Source organism: Pogona vitticeps, chromosome 15, assembly GCF_051106095.1.
Source record: "Pogona vitticeps strain Pit_001003342236 chromosome 15, PviZW2.1, whole genome shotgun sequence".
In the NCBI taxonomy this organism is placed as follows: Eukaryota; Metazoa; Chordata; class Lepidosauria; order Squamata; family Agamidae; genus Pogona; species Pogona vitticeps.
In genome coordinates this window covers 4060332-4075276 of record NC_135797.1, presented here as the reverse complement: position 1 = coordinate 4075276, position 14945 = coordinate 4060332, and the positions used below count along the sequence as shown (strand labels likewise).

The 14945-nt window shown below is 46.0% G+C and overlaps 2 protein-coding genes across 2 annotated transcripts; one reads left to right on the top strand and one right to left on the bottom strand.

The window, feature by feature from the left end:
- Window positions 1–1004: 1004 nt before the first annotated feature.
- On the top strand, window positions 1005–2437 carry DPM3 (dolichyl-phosphate mannosyltransferase subunit 3, regulatory). Its single transcript, XM_020797408.3, has 2 exons — window positions 1005–1103; window positions 2000–2437. The coding sequence occupies exon 2, from the start codon at window positions 2011–2013 to the stop codon at window positions 2293–2295; it is 285 nt and encodes a 94-aa protein (XP_020653067.3). The 5' UTR covers window positions 1005–1103; window positions 2000–2010; the 3' UTR covers window positions 2296–2437.
- A 2877-nt stretch (window positions 2438–5314) lies between these two features.
- On the bottom strand, window positions 5315–14521 carry SLC50A1 (solute carrier family 50 member 1). Its single transcript, XM_072983855.2, has 6 exons — window positions 14302–14521; window positions 13105–13182; window positions 12690–12813; window positions 9913–10074; window positions 6967–7086; window positions 5315–6675 (listed from the first exon to the last, which is right to left on the bottom strand). Exons 1-6 carry the CDS (start codon window positions 14373–14375, stop codon window positions 6574–6576), a joined length of 660 nt encoding a protein of 219 aa, XP_072839956.2. The 5' UTR covers window positions 14376–14521; the 3' UTR covers window positions 5315–6573.
- Window positions 14522–14945: the final 424 nt, after the last annotated feature.

The following is a 14945-nucleotide window of genomic DNA, read 5'->3' as shown; positions in this document are numbered from 1 at the left end:
GACATGGCCTTGGGAACCTGGATTCGTGGCACTCCGTTTGTGGGCGGGGGGCGGCAGTGGCTGGATTCACGGCATCAGCCAGATTCAGCCCCTCAAAATTTATTTTCTGTCGACTGCAATTCCTAGGATCTATTGACTGTCTCTCTCTCTCTCTCTCTCTCTTTTTTTACAAAAACACTGGATAAAAGCTGGTTTTAAAAAGAAAAATAGAAAATGGATGCCTACCCAGTTAAACTGCCAGTCTAAGCTATGTACCTCCGTATAGGTCTAATCCAGGCAATTTTGTCCCTCTGGATGCTTGGACTACCATTCCCATAATCCCCACTCAATGGATTCCGCTGGCTGGGGATGATGGGTGTTGCAAGCTAAAGCATCTGGAACTCAAAGCTTTCCCACTGCAGGTTTATTATGACAACAAGTAATCTTATATGCAGTATGTCAGTTCTAGACTGTTAGGTTTCCTTTTTAACCTTTCTGTTTCATTGTATCATCCTTTTGTTTTAAAATAAGAATACATAATCACGCTTGTCAAATTACAAACACAGCTTTCAAGATTGCCTTTTAATTGATGTAAGCTGCTTTGGGGCCCTTTTGAAAAAGAAAGGCGGGGTAAACAATATTTTATACAGATAAATAAATCACATTCCAAATCAGTTTTCAATTCACACTGCTCAGTTTCTCAAGGCAAAAAAGGGGGCACAAATTCATCTCCAAAGAAACGTTGAACCTCCTGGAGTTCAACTTTTGACTCCGTTCTTTAATTTACTTTCTATCCCCAGGCAGTAACTTATCTGCACTCTGCACATGGGCAGGGGCACGCTTCCCAAGCTGCCTTCCTGCTATCCAGGAGTGGGGAGAAAACAGGGTTTAAAAGAGAGATGGAAGTTTGCTGGGTGGGCTGAGGAAGCCCGCGAGTCAGAATAATTTGAGATAATTTCAGTCAGGAAAGGGTAAAAAAAACTACTCCCCCCAGGATGCATCGCGGCACCTGTCGGCTCAAAGGGCGCGGCGATTGGAGGGAGGGGGCGTGACGTCATCACACTACGACCGACAGGCAGGGAAAAAGTCAGGGGCTCAGCGCTACCCGGGCAGATCTGATCTTGGTGAGTTTGTTGGACCTGGTGGGCAATTAACCTTAAGCTCAGAGGGGCATAAAAAGGATTTAATCTGAAAGTGGGTGTTGGAAACCATGGAGAACAGGGGCAGAAGTTTGCATTAAAGGCAGAGGATCATGTATTTCTTCCATTTGTGTGCAACCCCCCTTTTTTTAAAAAAAATGCATTTATGAAATCAGAAAAAAAAAATCAGTGCAAATGAATGTTTTAAAAGCCACGCACGGGGTGGTGCTGCTGGAAGATCATGCTTTTTGTCCTGAAATTGCTAAAAATTGTTAAAAAAAAGCCCAAGATCTCTCATTGCAAGAATTCACAAGTAAAATATGGCATACATTGCTGATGGAAAAAAAATGACTAATAAAGTTAGATTACATAAAAGAGAAATAAGCCATAGTAAATTCACTGAAAATTGGAAGCCATTATTAAAATATGCCGACAAAAATAGACTTTGAGACATATGGTTTGAAACGAAATTTAGATTGTTGGGTCAATATTTCTTTAAAAGGTAACAGGGAATGGTATATGTGTAATTTGGAGGATTGTGGGGAATAGCTTTACTATTTGTAATATGGTCGATTGTCTTTTCATTCTTTAGAAATAAATAAAAAATTTTTTAAAAAAAATCATGCTTTTTGTCCACTGTGGGGTGGAAAAATTAATCAGGCTGTTAAACATAAGGATAAGGTCGGCTGGGTGGGCATGTCGATAAACCTGTAAGCATTCTTGGGAAATTTGAGGGGTTTTTTCCTTTCTTTCTTTAATGGCAGATCTTGGGTGCTCTGATGGTGCCCCACTGCTGTGGACAGAAATAGGCGAGCTCAATCAAGTGCTCTGGTTCCAGAATCCAGAGTCACATGGATCACTGTCTTCCTTCTGCTCCACAGTGTCCGTGGTCATGATGACGAAGCTCCTGCAGTGGCTCTTGATCCTGGCCCTTTTGGGTGCCGCCTGGGCAGCTCTCGCCCTGAACCTTGGGGGGATCAAGCCGTTGCCCCCACCCTGGGATCAAGTGGTCTGGCCGCTGCCCACCTACCTGCTGGTGGCCTTCGGCTGCTACTCGCTGGGCGTCGTCGGCTATCGCGTGGCCACTTTTAACGACTGCGAGGAGGCCTCCCGGGAGCTCCAGGCCCAGATCCGAGAAGCCCGAGCCGACCTCGCGCGCCGCGGTCTGACGTTCTGATCTTGCCCGCAAAAGGACTGGGTGCTCTGTCCCAATGGAAGGAAAATCTATCTGGACCAAAAGAACATATTCGGGGAAGCGTTGCTTTGCGCTGTTGTGGGGGGAGGGCGTTTTTAAGTCAAATAAACCGATTGGCAGGGAATGGCGTGGCAGCGTTTTGTAGTCCTGAGTGGCAAACGTGGATTGTAAGATGTCTGTTCTACAGAACAAATAGCTCACAGTCATTTACACGTCACGATAAGCCAAATCATGGTTTGTTGAAATCTGGCTTGTGGTGTGGAAATCCACATATACTAACAATGGTTTGTAATGCAAACCACAATGAGAAGCCAGCAGTTACTGTTCTGCTGATGAACTCTAGGTTGCTTATATGGCTTGTTGAATGTCTGAAACTAGAACTACGGTAGGTCCTTGATTTTCTTGTTGATTTTCTTTGTTCCCTGCGGAGAAACAAAGAACATACTAACAGGAGTGGCAGGGAAATCAAACAGGCATCCAGAAGACAAGCTGTGGTTTCTTTAATCATCCAGTCATCTGTGAAGCTGGATAGCTCAGCGAGTTAAGTCTATGGCTGCAGAGCCAGAGGCTGTGAGTTCGAATCCTTCACGGTGCCTCCTTGAGAGGGGCTGGACTTGATGATCTATAGGATCCCTTCCAGTTTTGCTGTTCTAAGATGATCATGATAAGGATTATGATTATATTCTGCAATCTGTGGTTTAAGCAACAAACCATAGTTAACCCCAACTGCTACCAACGTAAATGGGAGGGATGGGGAAAACAGACTAGGAATCAAGACTATAAACTCTGGTTACTCTAGCTGTCCACGGGACGATTTGCAGTTAAAACATCGGACAATGGCTAACAGTAAATGCAGAGTTGTAGGTTTATTGAAGAGCATCATGTTAGGGCATCTTGCATGGAACAGCCTATTCCAACTTTGGGTCCCCAGATGTTCTAGGACTAGAACACCCAGATGCCTTCACCCCAGCTATGTCAGCCAGGATTTCTGGGAGTTGTAGTCCAAGAATATCTGGGGACCCCAGGTTGGGAACCACTGATGTAGGCGTGGGGAGTAGACCATGTATATATCCCCAGGGCTTCTGAGATTATTTGGGTGGCGCCTAGATCTCTGGAAACAGCTATTGACCCTTTCTGGAAACCTCCAGGAGGTGCGATTTTGCCAGAAAACATTGCAAACGGGCAAAAACGAAACGAGAAATGGCCAGCAACATTTATCTTTGGTGTTTCGACTTCTTGAAGGTTTTTCAAGGCTTGACCCTCCAAAATCCCTCACCTCGTGCTAGACTCCGCTGGTATAAAGCAGACCCTTGCACCCAAAACTGGATTTTATTTTAAGGAAAGTGGAAATTCCCCTAATGGTGAACTTTTGCCCCATTCCTGGATTCTCACCCCCAGGAGCGGCACAATAAGTAAATTTGCTGACTCAGTTGCTAGTTGGTTCTCTTTTTTTTCTTGCTAGAAGCAAGGTGGGAGGTGGAGATCCGTATGAAGGCTTTGTTTTTCCAGGGCCTGAAATTCCCAGGCAGACAGAGGTGGTGTTTTCCCTCCTGCCCTCCCCTTGTGAACATAGGAGCAGTGTTCATTTCCTGGGGATGTCCAGAACAGAAATTCTGCATGTTCGGGGGTCAAAATGGTGCCTTCCAAAATGACAGGCGTGGTCCGTACGAAGTTTGGAGAGACGGATGAAGCGCCCTGTCAGAGCAAGCGGCTGTCGGCATTAGTTAACCCTCCCAACCTTGGCTTCCCCAGAGGTCCTTGGACTACAACTCCCAGAAGCCTGTGCCACTAACGTCTGGGGATCCAGAGTTGGGTGGGAAGCACTGGGTTAAAGACACGCTATGTCACTCCCAATCCGTGTGTGGGAGAAATATGACAAATTATAGAACGGCGGCTGTGAGGCTTCTTAACTTTGGCAAGCAAGGAACGATGGCTAAGGACACCGTTTTCCAGCCTCCTCTTTCTCAAGAGAGACCTTCAAACAAAACAGCGCAGCCTCATACATTTTTTTAAATCCTGCCTTGGTTTTCCTTTTCAGACATCCAGAGTGCTGTGTAACCTGGAAGCTTGCCAGTTCTCCTTGAAATAGCAGCTCCCCGCCCTCCTAGCTCGCCAAAAAAAAGGGACAAAGGGTCAATTATCATTTCTGTCCCTCCACCTGGCTGGTTCTGCTGTTCCAAAAAAAGCAGTATCTTCTAGATACATATTTTTAATTAGCCCTTGCGCAATTAGGTGCAGAGCTGTATAATTAAGTAGGAACAAGCTAATGAGCCATTTCCTGAGCGATCACTGCCTTCCTGGACAGGAGGGTGCGACATGAGTTGCCTAGAGCAACCTTCTGCCCTCCAGATGTGTCTGACTACGACGACTATCATCCCCAGCGGCACAGGGTAAGAAAGACTGCCTCAATCCATTACATAACGTAGTCTAGTGGTAGCTGCCCCTCCTGCTGGTTTTTTTTATCTGTGCCAACAAGTGTTTGCAGGTATACTGCTCCTGAAGAGGGAAGCTCTACCACTACCTAAAATCTTCTAATCTGGACATTCTACATGATATTCCTCCTATTCTTGGCCCAGTTCTGTACTGCACTGCACTACGACGCCCATCATTCCCTAGACTGCATGTCCAAAATATCTGTGGGTATCAGATTGAGGAAAGCTGTCCTTGGAGAAAAGCATTACATGAATTGATGTCTTTTGAAACAAATCACAGGGGTGGTTGGCTTAAAACTGGGCTTGGAATCATAGCGGTTTACGAGAACGTGAAAAAAAACACTGCACATGATCAGAGGCACCCGAGTATTAGTAAATCACACACCGCACCGAAATCAGATGCCAGAGTCCTTCTGGGAATTATTAAAGCCAGCTCAAGCCCAATGTGAAGCTTTGCTAGCCCGTTTTTGTTGACAAGAGATGGAAATGCAGTGTTATTTCAACCTCGGGTCTGTGCAGAATAGCTTTGTAGGGTTTGACCCATCACGGATTAAAAAAAGATAACTCAATTCCCCCAAAACAGGTTTTTTTATTATTACAAGGCACTTGAAACAAAGCCTCCCGATGCAGGAGCAGCCACGCCTAGCATGTCCAGGGAAAAAGCGTGTCCAACACTGGAAAGTTAAATATCTGAATCTTCTTTTTCTTAATTTTTTTCCCCTCTGGCTTTCCTGGAGCTCTTACCCCACGGAAAAGGCTCAAAGGTAGGGGGGGAAGAGCGTCCTTTTCCAAACTGGTTTGTAGTTCTCTGCCGAACTACAAACACCATCATCCCAGAGCCGCATCGAAGAGGGACGATGGGACATGTAGTCTAAACCACCAAGGACATCTATTAGTGACCTTATCACAGCTCCGGCAAGCGGGGCGTCCAAAACTTATGAATATATACGCAACGAAATGGGCTTTTTAACAAGGCTTCAACCCCGCCTTGAAGCATTTTTTTCTAATTTATATTTTCTTCCCGATTCTCCCAACCACCCGTTGCTTCATTGTTTATGATGCATTTCGTGTTTAATTTATCTTTTCGTTTTTTTTTTAAAGCCTGCTTCACGCCAGCGGTGAAGGTTTTGTCCAAACGGAATTTGGTGGTTCGTTGCTGATTGCTTTTAATCTTCGAATCCTGCGGAGATTAACCAGTCCCCGCGCTCAAGGCTGTAAGACGGTTGTTCTGAGAAGGGGTGTGGGCTCCAAAATCCATCGAAGGCCTGGTGGAGGTAAGATAGGATAGTGGGGGGTGTGTGGAAGGGGGCAGAGGGGTGTATACAGACTTGGTCCCAAGGCACTGCCAGAAAAAGCCACAACATGACCCCACAACTTCAGGAAGGGCACCGACAGGGAACGCTTGACACATATTTCAGAACAGAGCTCAGCAGAGTGGATTCCAAAGGACCACTGAGCCCAGAATCCCCAACCAGCCATGCTAGCTGGCTGGGGGATGATGGGGACTGTAAACCAGCACCCCCAGGAACTTTTCTGCAAACGCCTCTCTCTCTTGGGCCAGCTTTCCGCTTTTTTAGGCAGAAAGTTTTCCGGCATCTTTGCACATGTCTGCTTTTTGCTCCGAATGTGGAGGGAGGAGGAAGTCAAGATGGCCATCCTCCTTCTGTTCGGAGGGCATTGTTCGTGGCTTGTGGCTCTTCAGGGCCAAGAGGACGGACTCCCCACCACCAGGCTTGGACGGCTGATGGGTGTCCCCCAGTTTGCAGGGCAACGGCTCTTCCGCTTCCGCGGACGGCGGCGACCACCATCCGAGGCCGCCCTCCGATCCTCAAGCCTGCAATAACCGGTACGGTTTCTGGTGCTCCGTAGGAAAATGCCAAAACAGCCAGAACCGCACGAGGCTGGTCACGATGCCCGGCACATTGGGGACCTGGCGGATGAGACGGGGGGGGGGCAAAGAGGGGTGAAGGGCAAAGAGACACCCAGCAGGAAGGGAGGGGAGAAAAGAGACGGGGAAAAAAATCAATAAACCCTGTTCCAACTGCATCACCCCACATACACCCTAACCCTTCCCTCCCTCCATCTTTCTCCGCTCCAGTGGGCTGATCGGCTGCTCCATTTAATTAATTAAAATCAATAGCGCATGATTTGTCAGCGGTCAAGGGTGGGAGGCGAGCGCCGGGGCTCATGAAGAATCCCGCAAATGGGGGTCTGCGCTCACCGCTATATAAAGATCCTGGAGAAGGAGCCCGTACATCGTCCAGCAGGAGGAGGCCAAGAAGGTTGTGACGGTCAGAGGGAAGGACAGGCAGCGGGTTGATCGGCTCTTCACAATCTTGGCCTGCGGAGGGGAAGCCATAAATCATCCCGCTGGGGACTGAAAAGAGGAGTTTAGCGGGGAAAGCGCTCGGCCGCCCCTCCAAATCTTTGCATCAGAGAATCAGACCCATAGAATCGTATACAACACGAATGCAAGAGGGAGCAATACCTTTATAGACCACTAAGCAATAGATAGATACATCAGCTTTCATGGTCCACGATCTGCAAAGGCGAGTTATTCTTTGAATTCGGATTTTACTCTATACAGTGGTGCCCCGCTTAACGATTACCCTGTTTAACGATGAATCCCCTTCACGGCGATGTTTTTGTGATTGCTTTTGCGATTGCAAAACGATGTTTGAATGGGTTTTTTTCGCTAAGCGACAATCGGTTCCCTGCTTCGGGAACCGATTTTTCGCTTTACGACGATTTTCCAACAGCTGATCGTCGGGTTTCACAATGGCCACCGCTGTGTAAAATGGCCCCCCGCTGTTTTTAGGACTGATTTTTCACTCTACAAGCACCGGAAAACGGCCGCCCTATGGAGGATTTTCACTGGACAATTAAGTATTTCGCCCATTGGAACGCATTAACAGATTTTTAATGCGTTTCAATGGTCTTTTTAATTTCGTTTGACAACAATTTTGCTGTACAGCGATTTCGCTGGAACGAATTAACGTCGTCAAGCGAGGCACCACTGTATAGACCACATGGCTCCCTTTAATTTTCATATAATCTGAGGCAGGTCCCGGAAGGATCACAGTGGGAGGAATGAAGTTAGCAGCTACCTTTCTAGCGACAGGGAGATGACGGTGCCTCAAATGTTTATAAGATATATTGTTTTGTCTTGTTCTCCTGAAGGCTTGTCAACAAAAAGGGGGGGGGATTAAAAAAGAAACTAAGGTAACAAATACGGGAAGAGGGGTCAGTTTTCATGTTTTGATTTCCTAACGAGTAAGTTCTTAAACGCAGCCACCCATCTGCTCAAGTGTGGCTCTTCTTGCGTCCGTAAGCTTTTGATTTCGTTCTTTTTACAACAGAAAAAGACAAGGGGAAAGTTAGCCACCGTCTGTTCCCACGAACGTTAAATCTGGGTTCCGCGTGATGCCTTCTCTGTCCGGCCCGCAACAGGATAACATTTCACTCTCTCTGAAGTAAACAAGGCTGTTTCCTTTTCGTCTTAAGGAAACGAGAACTTGTCACCGTTCTCCCGTTGGGCCTTTGTTGCTTTGCAAACAGGGAAAAGCCCTCGCGAGCTGTCGTTGTTTTGGAGTGCCAGTGATAGGGCTCGCTCTTAGGGTGCGGATGGGACCAAGGCCAGCCGGGACGGGTGTTATGCAAGACGGGAGGAGACGAAGCCAAGAAGGGAGACTCAAAGTCATGACACCAACAGGATTCCAACGGGGGAGAATGCGCAGCCCTATAGATGTTGCTAGAGCAGGGGTCCTCGGACTTTTTTAACAGGGGGGCCAGTTCATTGTCCCGCAGACCGTTGGGTGGCCGGACTATAGTTTGAAAAAAAAAATGAACGAATGGATCAAGTTTTTTTTTAAAGGACCCAGGTCCTTTTATTTATTTATTTGTTTGTTTGTTTGTTTGTTTGTTTGTTTGTTTATTTATTTATTTATTTTACTTGATGGGGTGAACTGATTATTTGAATGAGTTTTTAAGTGAAGAAAATATACAATTTTTTTAAAATTTGAAAGAGGGAATTGGAATGTATTTTTAAGTTTTTATTAATAAAAAAAAATCTGTTAGCTCATTATTTCTCTATATTTGAATATTTTCTTCTGGGTCAGGTTTTTTTTTTTTTTTGGTTAGTTGATCCAAACAAATTCCTACGCACACTGCACATATCTTCTTTGTAGTAAAAAAAACCACACACAAATAAATAAATAACAGGAGAGAAAGGGAAAGAGATCACCCGGCCCCCGACAGGTGGAGCAGGAGCTGGCAGGCCGGATAGAACAGCAAGGGGGGGACAGATGTGGCCCGCGGGCCGTAGTTTGAGGACCCTTGTGCTAAAGACTGGCTAGAGAGCTCAGTGGTTTAGGTCTCTGGTTCTGAAGGCTGGGAGTTCGATTCCCCATTATGCCTCCTGGGAGGAGAGCCAGCTCGGGTGTCCTTGAGCAAGCTGCACAGCCCCAGGACAACAAGGTCTCAGGACCCCAAAAAAAGGGGGAAAGATAAAGCACTTCTGTGTATTCTCTACCTAGAAAATCCTGAAAATGCTGTAAATCAGACCTGTCATTTCAAACACTGGTTAGAATTACTTCAGCAGCTTGCTTAACCCTTCTGTACTTGCTTTATTTTACCAATTGACAGGGAAAAATTATTAAATATTCCAAGGTGTCTTCTTTTCCATTCTGTTTCTCAAGATGATTCCTCTAGCTGTTGGGAGATTATTACTCTCATAACCCTAAGCCAGTTAATTGGCCCTGGAGTCCAAAATGCATGGAAGGCTAAAGGTTACCAATTCTCTCAATAAAAGAAAACTTCACACACACACCCCAAAAAACTCAAAACAACCCCCCTCCCGGTGGATAAAAAAAATGCAGATTCCTTACTATTCCAGGGGGAAGTATTTTTTTGGATTATATCATGATAGTTGCTGCTCTGATGGGAGCATTCCCAGAATAGGGCTTTCAAAGTAAAAATAACCGCAGTTCAAAGCACGCCTGAATCAACCACGATCAGAAACATGCAGGAAGAAAATATCCTGTAGGACCGAGAATCTTGGATTTCACTCAGCGGTGTGAGGAAACTAGGCCCCCTTTTCTCAGGAAATCTAAACAGCCAGATTGAAACCGCCTCCCTTAAAAGTGATTCAACCTGAAAGCCAACATACCAGATCAGCCAAAGGTGAGATATACATGGCGATGGTAAAAAGGCTGCAAAACAGCCCCAAACGGTTCAGGCGTGTGGGAACATCTGGAACCAGAAGGTTGAAATAGCAGTAGCCAAGCAGCAGGACGGTCAGTAAGGCTATGGTCTTCAACAACACAGCACCCTTGATAAAAACAATAAGAATAATAAAAAGGTCCCTCTGTTTGCAGCAGCAGTGACTATTATTGTTGGATGAAAGCAGAAGTCCTGTGAAGACAGAAGCAATAACAGGTGAAGACAGAAACAAGAAAGAAGACAGATGAAATAACAGGTGAAGGTGAAGAAAAAAGAAGACAGAAGCAATACCAGGTAAAGACAGAATCAAAGGGGCTGATTTGAAAGTAACCTCCTGTTAATAATGTGACTTTTCCTCCACCATGTGATTTAAGATACTGAAAACCTGTTGATTAGCTAATACAACAAGTGTAAATTTTGGAAGCAAACTGCCATAAATGAAGAAATGTCACTAAGCATTACCTGCAGAATGCCAAGTCAAGGAATGCAGTCTGCAATAGGTAATATCTAGGGAGATTTCTTAAATTATAGCACGTTGACTCCAAAATTTGTACCTATTGCATCAACAGCATTTCACCCTTGAGGGTTCAGTGTCTCCAGGGCTGGCTTCCCATCTGAGCACTAACCAAACTCATTGAATTATGGTTCATGGAAAATTGCCCACAACAAACCATAGTTAAAAGAAGCTGGGTTGTTTTCATTTGCCACAGTTAAGAACAACCGCAACTTAGGGTCTGGATGATGCATGAAACTGTGGTCAGTTTAAAATGGAAGATTCTGATCTCCATCTTCCGGCTGTGCTTGAAACAACCTAGGAATCTACAAGGGTACATGGAGGCTAGAATTCCTCCTGTAATACTAAACTATAGTTTAGTGTTACTCCAAATTGCAGCTGTGGAATTCACGACAACGAAAAGCAGGATAATCTCTGTCAAAGATGGACAGTTGTTTTCCTGGAAAAAGAGGAGAGCCTGTAAATTGATCATTGTGACATCTGTCTCATGCAGGATTTGGAAAACGCCATCTTATTTATTTAACCCTATCCAGTCCTTCTCAAAGGTCTAATCCACGGCTTGCTAATTAGGGGGGAAATCAGCGGAGCACCCCCCCGCCCGCTGCCATGTCTTTCAAAACTTTCAGCACCCAGTCCGAAGAAACACTTTCTTTCAAATCACGACGGCTTGTTGTCGACTCCCGATTTCCTATGCATGCATGTTCTGATGGTCTGTTCAAACATTCAAAACCAGGCACCAACGCACAGTGCCCTAGGAATGACCCAGTAACAGCCAGCCAGGAGGTGCGGCCCAAACCCGCCTGGAAAATTTATTGTCCGCCTAAGACCCAGTTCCTTGTTGACTCAAGGATACAACACCGTTTTTGAGTCAACAGCCTATCAAACTGTCAATCTGAGTGTATCAAGGAGACGTCAACAGACCCAACTCTGACTAAAAAACACAGGTCATGTTAACACATAAGAAGGCAGGCAGGAAAAACAGTCACGCAGTAGTGGGGAGATTTACAGGAGGGAACGAAGGAAGGAATATAACAGTAAATCGATAAATAGATAGAGCAAGATGGTTGTTGTGGGTTTTTCGGGCTCTTTGGCTGTGTTCTGAAGGTTGGTTTTCCTAATGTTTCTCCAGTCTCTGTGGCCTGTATCTTCAGAGGGCAGGAGTAGATAGAGAAGGATTTTAAAAGTAAATTGACTGATAGGTTTTAAAAGATAGGTTTTAAAAGAAGATAGATTATAAAAGTAAATCAATAGATAGACAAACATTTTGATAGATAGATAGATAGATGATAGATAGATAGATAGATAGATAGATAGATAGATAGATAGATAGATAGATAGATAGATAGATAGATAGATAGATAGATAGATAGATAGATAGATAGATGTAGATATAGATGACAGATAGATAGATAGATAGATAGATAGATAGATAGATAGATAGATAGATAGATAGATAGATAGATAGATAGATAGATAGATAGATAGATAGATAGATAGATAGATAGATATAGATAGATAGATAGACAGACACAGACAGACAGACAGACAGACAGACAGACAGACAGACAGATAGATAGATAGATAGATAGATAGATAGATAGATAGATAGATAGATAGATAGATAGATAGATAGATAGATAGATAGATAGATAGATAGATAGATAGATAGATAGATAGATAGATAGATAGATAGATAGATAGATAGATAGATGTAGATATAGATGACAGATAGATAGATAGATAGATAGATAGATAGATAGATAGATAGATAGATAGATAGATAGATAGATAGATAGATAGATAGATAGATAGATAGATAGATAGATATAGATAGATAGATAGACAGACACAGACAGACAGACAGACAGACAGACAGACAGACAGACAGATAGATAGATAGATAGATAGATAGATAGATAGATAGATAGATAGATAGATAGATAGATAGATAGATAGATAGATAGATAGATAGATAGATAGATAGATAGATAGATAGATAGATAGATAGATATTAAAAGTCTCCCTACAATTCTAACTTTCTATACATACAATTCCTGTAACTTTTCTAGCCCGTATCCTGGATATACCTGTCTGGACGTTTTAGGAAAAAGGAGGCCAGATTTAAGGCACCTTTTTCTGACGCAAGGGTGAATTTTTTAATTTAAAAAAAATCCTGAATTCCCATGGCTTCGGCTACGCTTTGAACCCACCTTCTCCGGGCTGAAACAGAAGTAGACCACGATGTAAAGCGACTGAAGCGCAGCGCCGACCGCGTTCACGATGATCAGCGTCCCATCCCCCTTCAGGAAGCCGTAGCTGAGCCAGCTTAAGTTGCTGATCAGGAGGAAGAACAGAGGAAAAAAAAGAGTAGAAAAGATGATCCTATGTGGGCCTGAAAAGAGTAGTGTTTTGGAAAATGTATTTTCTTTTAGATCACAACTTTGAGATGTCCTGGAAAAAGCAGCTGATGGGTTTAATCCCCAAACTCAGTTCCAAGGGGAGATTTCTGGGGGCATGCTTTCCCGGCAGTTACCAAACATGGAAAGGGGTGTCCTGAAAACCCGAAATTGACAATTATATGCGTGCATAACCCCGAACCCCTTAAGAACCCTGTTAAGCTCGTACTTGATGTCCGTGGTGAGGAAGGGCAGGAACTGGACGTTCTCCACACTTCTGGTGAGGGACATCTGTCGGAGGTCAGATCTGGGACAGGAGAAAAGACAGGACCGGTGACCATCTCTAGACCATCCCTCTGCCCTACGCCAAGACCATCATCCACAAACGCTGCTGCGTTCCAGACTACAAGTAAGGGTCTAAGCATGATTCCCAGTGTCCCTGTTTTAAAAACAACCTTTCTTCTTTGTTTACTGCTAGTTTGCTTTTGTTTTTTAAACTTAGATTTGTTTTCAGTCCATGTTGCATTTGATTTACCCTACAGAAAAACAAACCCAGACAAAACAAAACTTTGTTAACTTCCTCCTTGGCAGCCAACACAAGGGATCCTGTGGGGCTGAGTTTCCCCCTTTTCCTCTGCCCCACAGAGCTCTCAAGCGCTGCCAGGGACCCCATCCGCGGGTCCCATTCTCTCCCATTTATCTGTGATTTCTTGAAAACAAGGGGGGGGCCATGGGGTGGGGAGGGGACAATGGGGTATGTAGTTGGGGGCAGGCAGAGGGGTAGATATGTGGGGCAGGTGGGGGGGATCAAACACAGAGAGCTGTCCGACAGACCCTTCCACCCTGTTCTGCCCCATTGCATTTCTCAGGTTGTGCCCCCCGCAAAAGATCTTAAACCCCACCCCACCTATTTCTCTGCAATTTCCTGGAGTCGAGGACCAGGAGCCAACAGGGGCAAAAGGCTCTGACTCCCCCCCGCCAGGCCCCATCTCTTTCTGCCCCCCCAACCACAGATCCCATGCTCCACCCCACATCCCTCTGCTGGGATGCAAAGACCCAGGAGGGCTGGGGGGGGGGGGAAGAGATGTAGCACCATGGAAGGACCTGCCCCACAGCTCTCCGTGTCTGATCCCATCACCCTCTTCTGCCCCATTGCCCCGGACCCCCCGACGACAGATCCCATGCTCCCCCAAACTCTCCTGCAATGCCTGGGAGATGCAAAGACCCGGGGAGGACAAGAGCAGAATGAACCCCCCCCAACCTTCCCGGGCCCCATATACCTCTCCTCTGCAACCCCCAACAACCACAACAAAGCCCATTCTCCCCCGATTCCATTCCTGGGCGGCGGAGAGCGGGGCATGGCATCTTTTGCACCCAGCTCTTCCGCCTCCCCCCCAAATTCCCGGGCATCCCCCCAATCGCTCACAAGCCGGTCCCGAACATGCCCAGCGTGAAGACCAGGCAAGCCCACGAGAGGAGCCGCAACCCGGCCGCCCACATGGCTGGGGAGACCGAAGCCCACGACGGGAGACGCAGGCGAAGACGACCCGCCCACAGGCCCAAGCCCCGGCCTCGATTTGTCCCCGGCGGCCGCCCAGGGCGCCGCTCCGCCCGTGCGCCGCCTCCCGCCCCGCCCCGAGCGACACGCAGGCAAGGCGGGGAAGGGAAGGGACCTAGGCTCGCCAGCCCCAGCAGCAGAGCTCGGAAAGTTACTTTTTTTCCCCACCCCAAAAAAGAAGGAAGTGGAACGTCCTTTCGTTCCCGTTACTCCCAGGAACGAAAAACGCTTCCCCGTTCCACGCGGCGGTGCGCCGACCTGGATCAAAACGCATTCGAATTGCGGAGAAAACTCCGTTCCCCATTGACCTCTGCGTTTAAGGAAAGGAACGGGGGTGTGTAGTTGATGGGGAATAAAGGAGTGAAGAAGGGTAACTTTTGGGGGGCAGGGAAGAGTTAGAATTGCACTTTCAAAACGGGACTTTGAGTTACTTGCATCCTGTGCTTGCCCCCCTTCCCCTTCTTGCTGGAAAAGGATCAGTTTCAAGCAATGTTTAGGGTCATGCCTGTAAA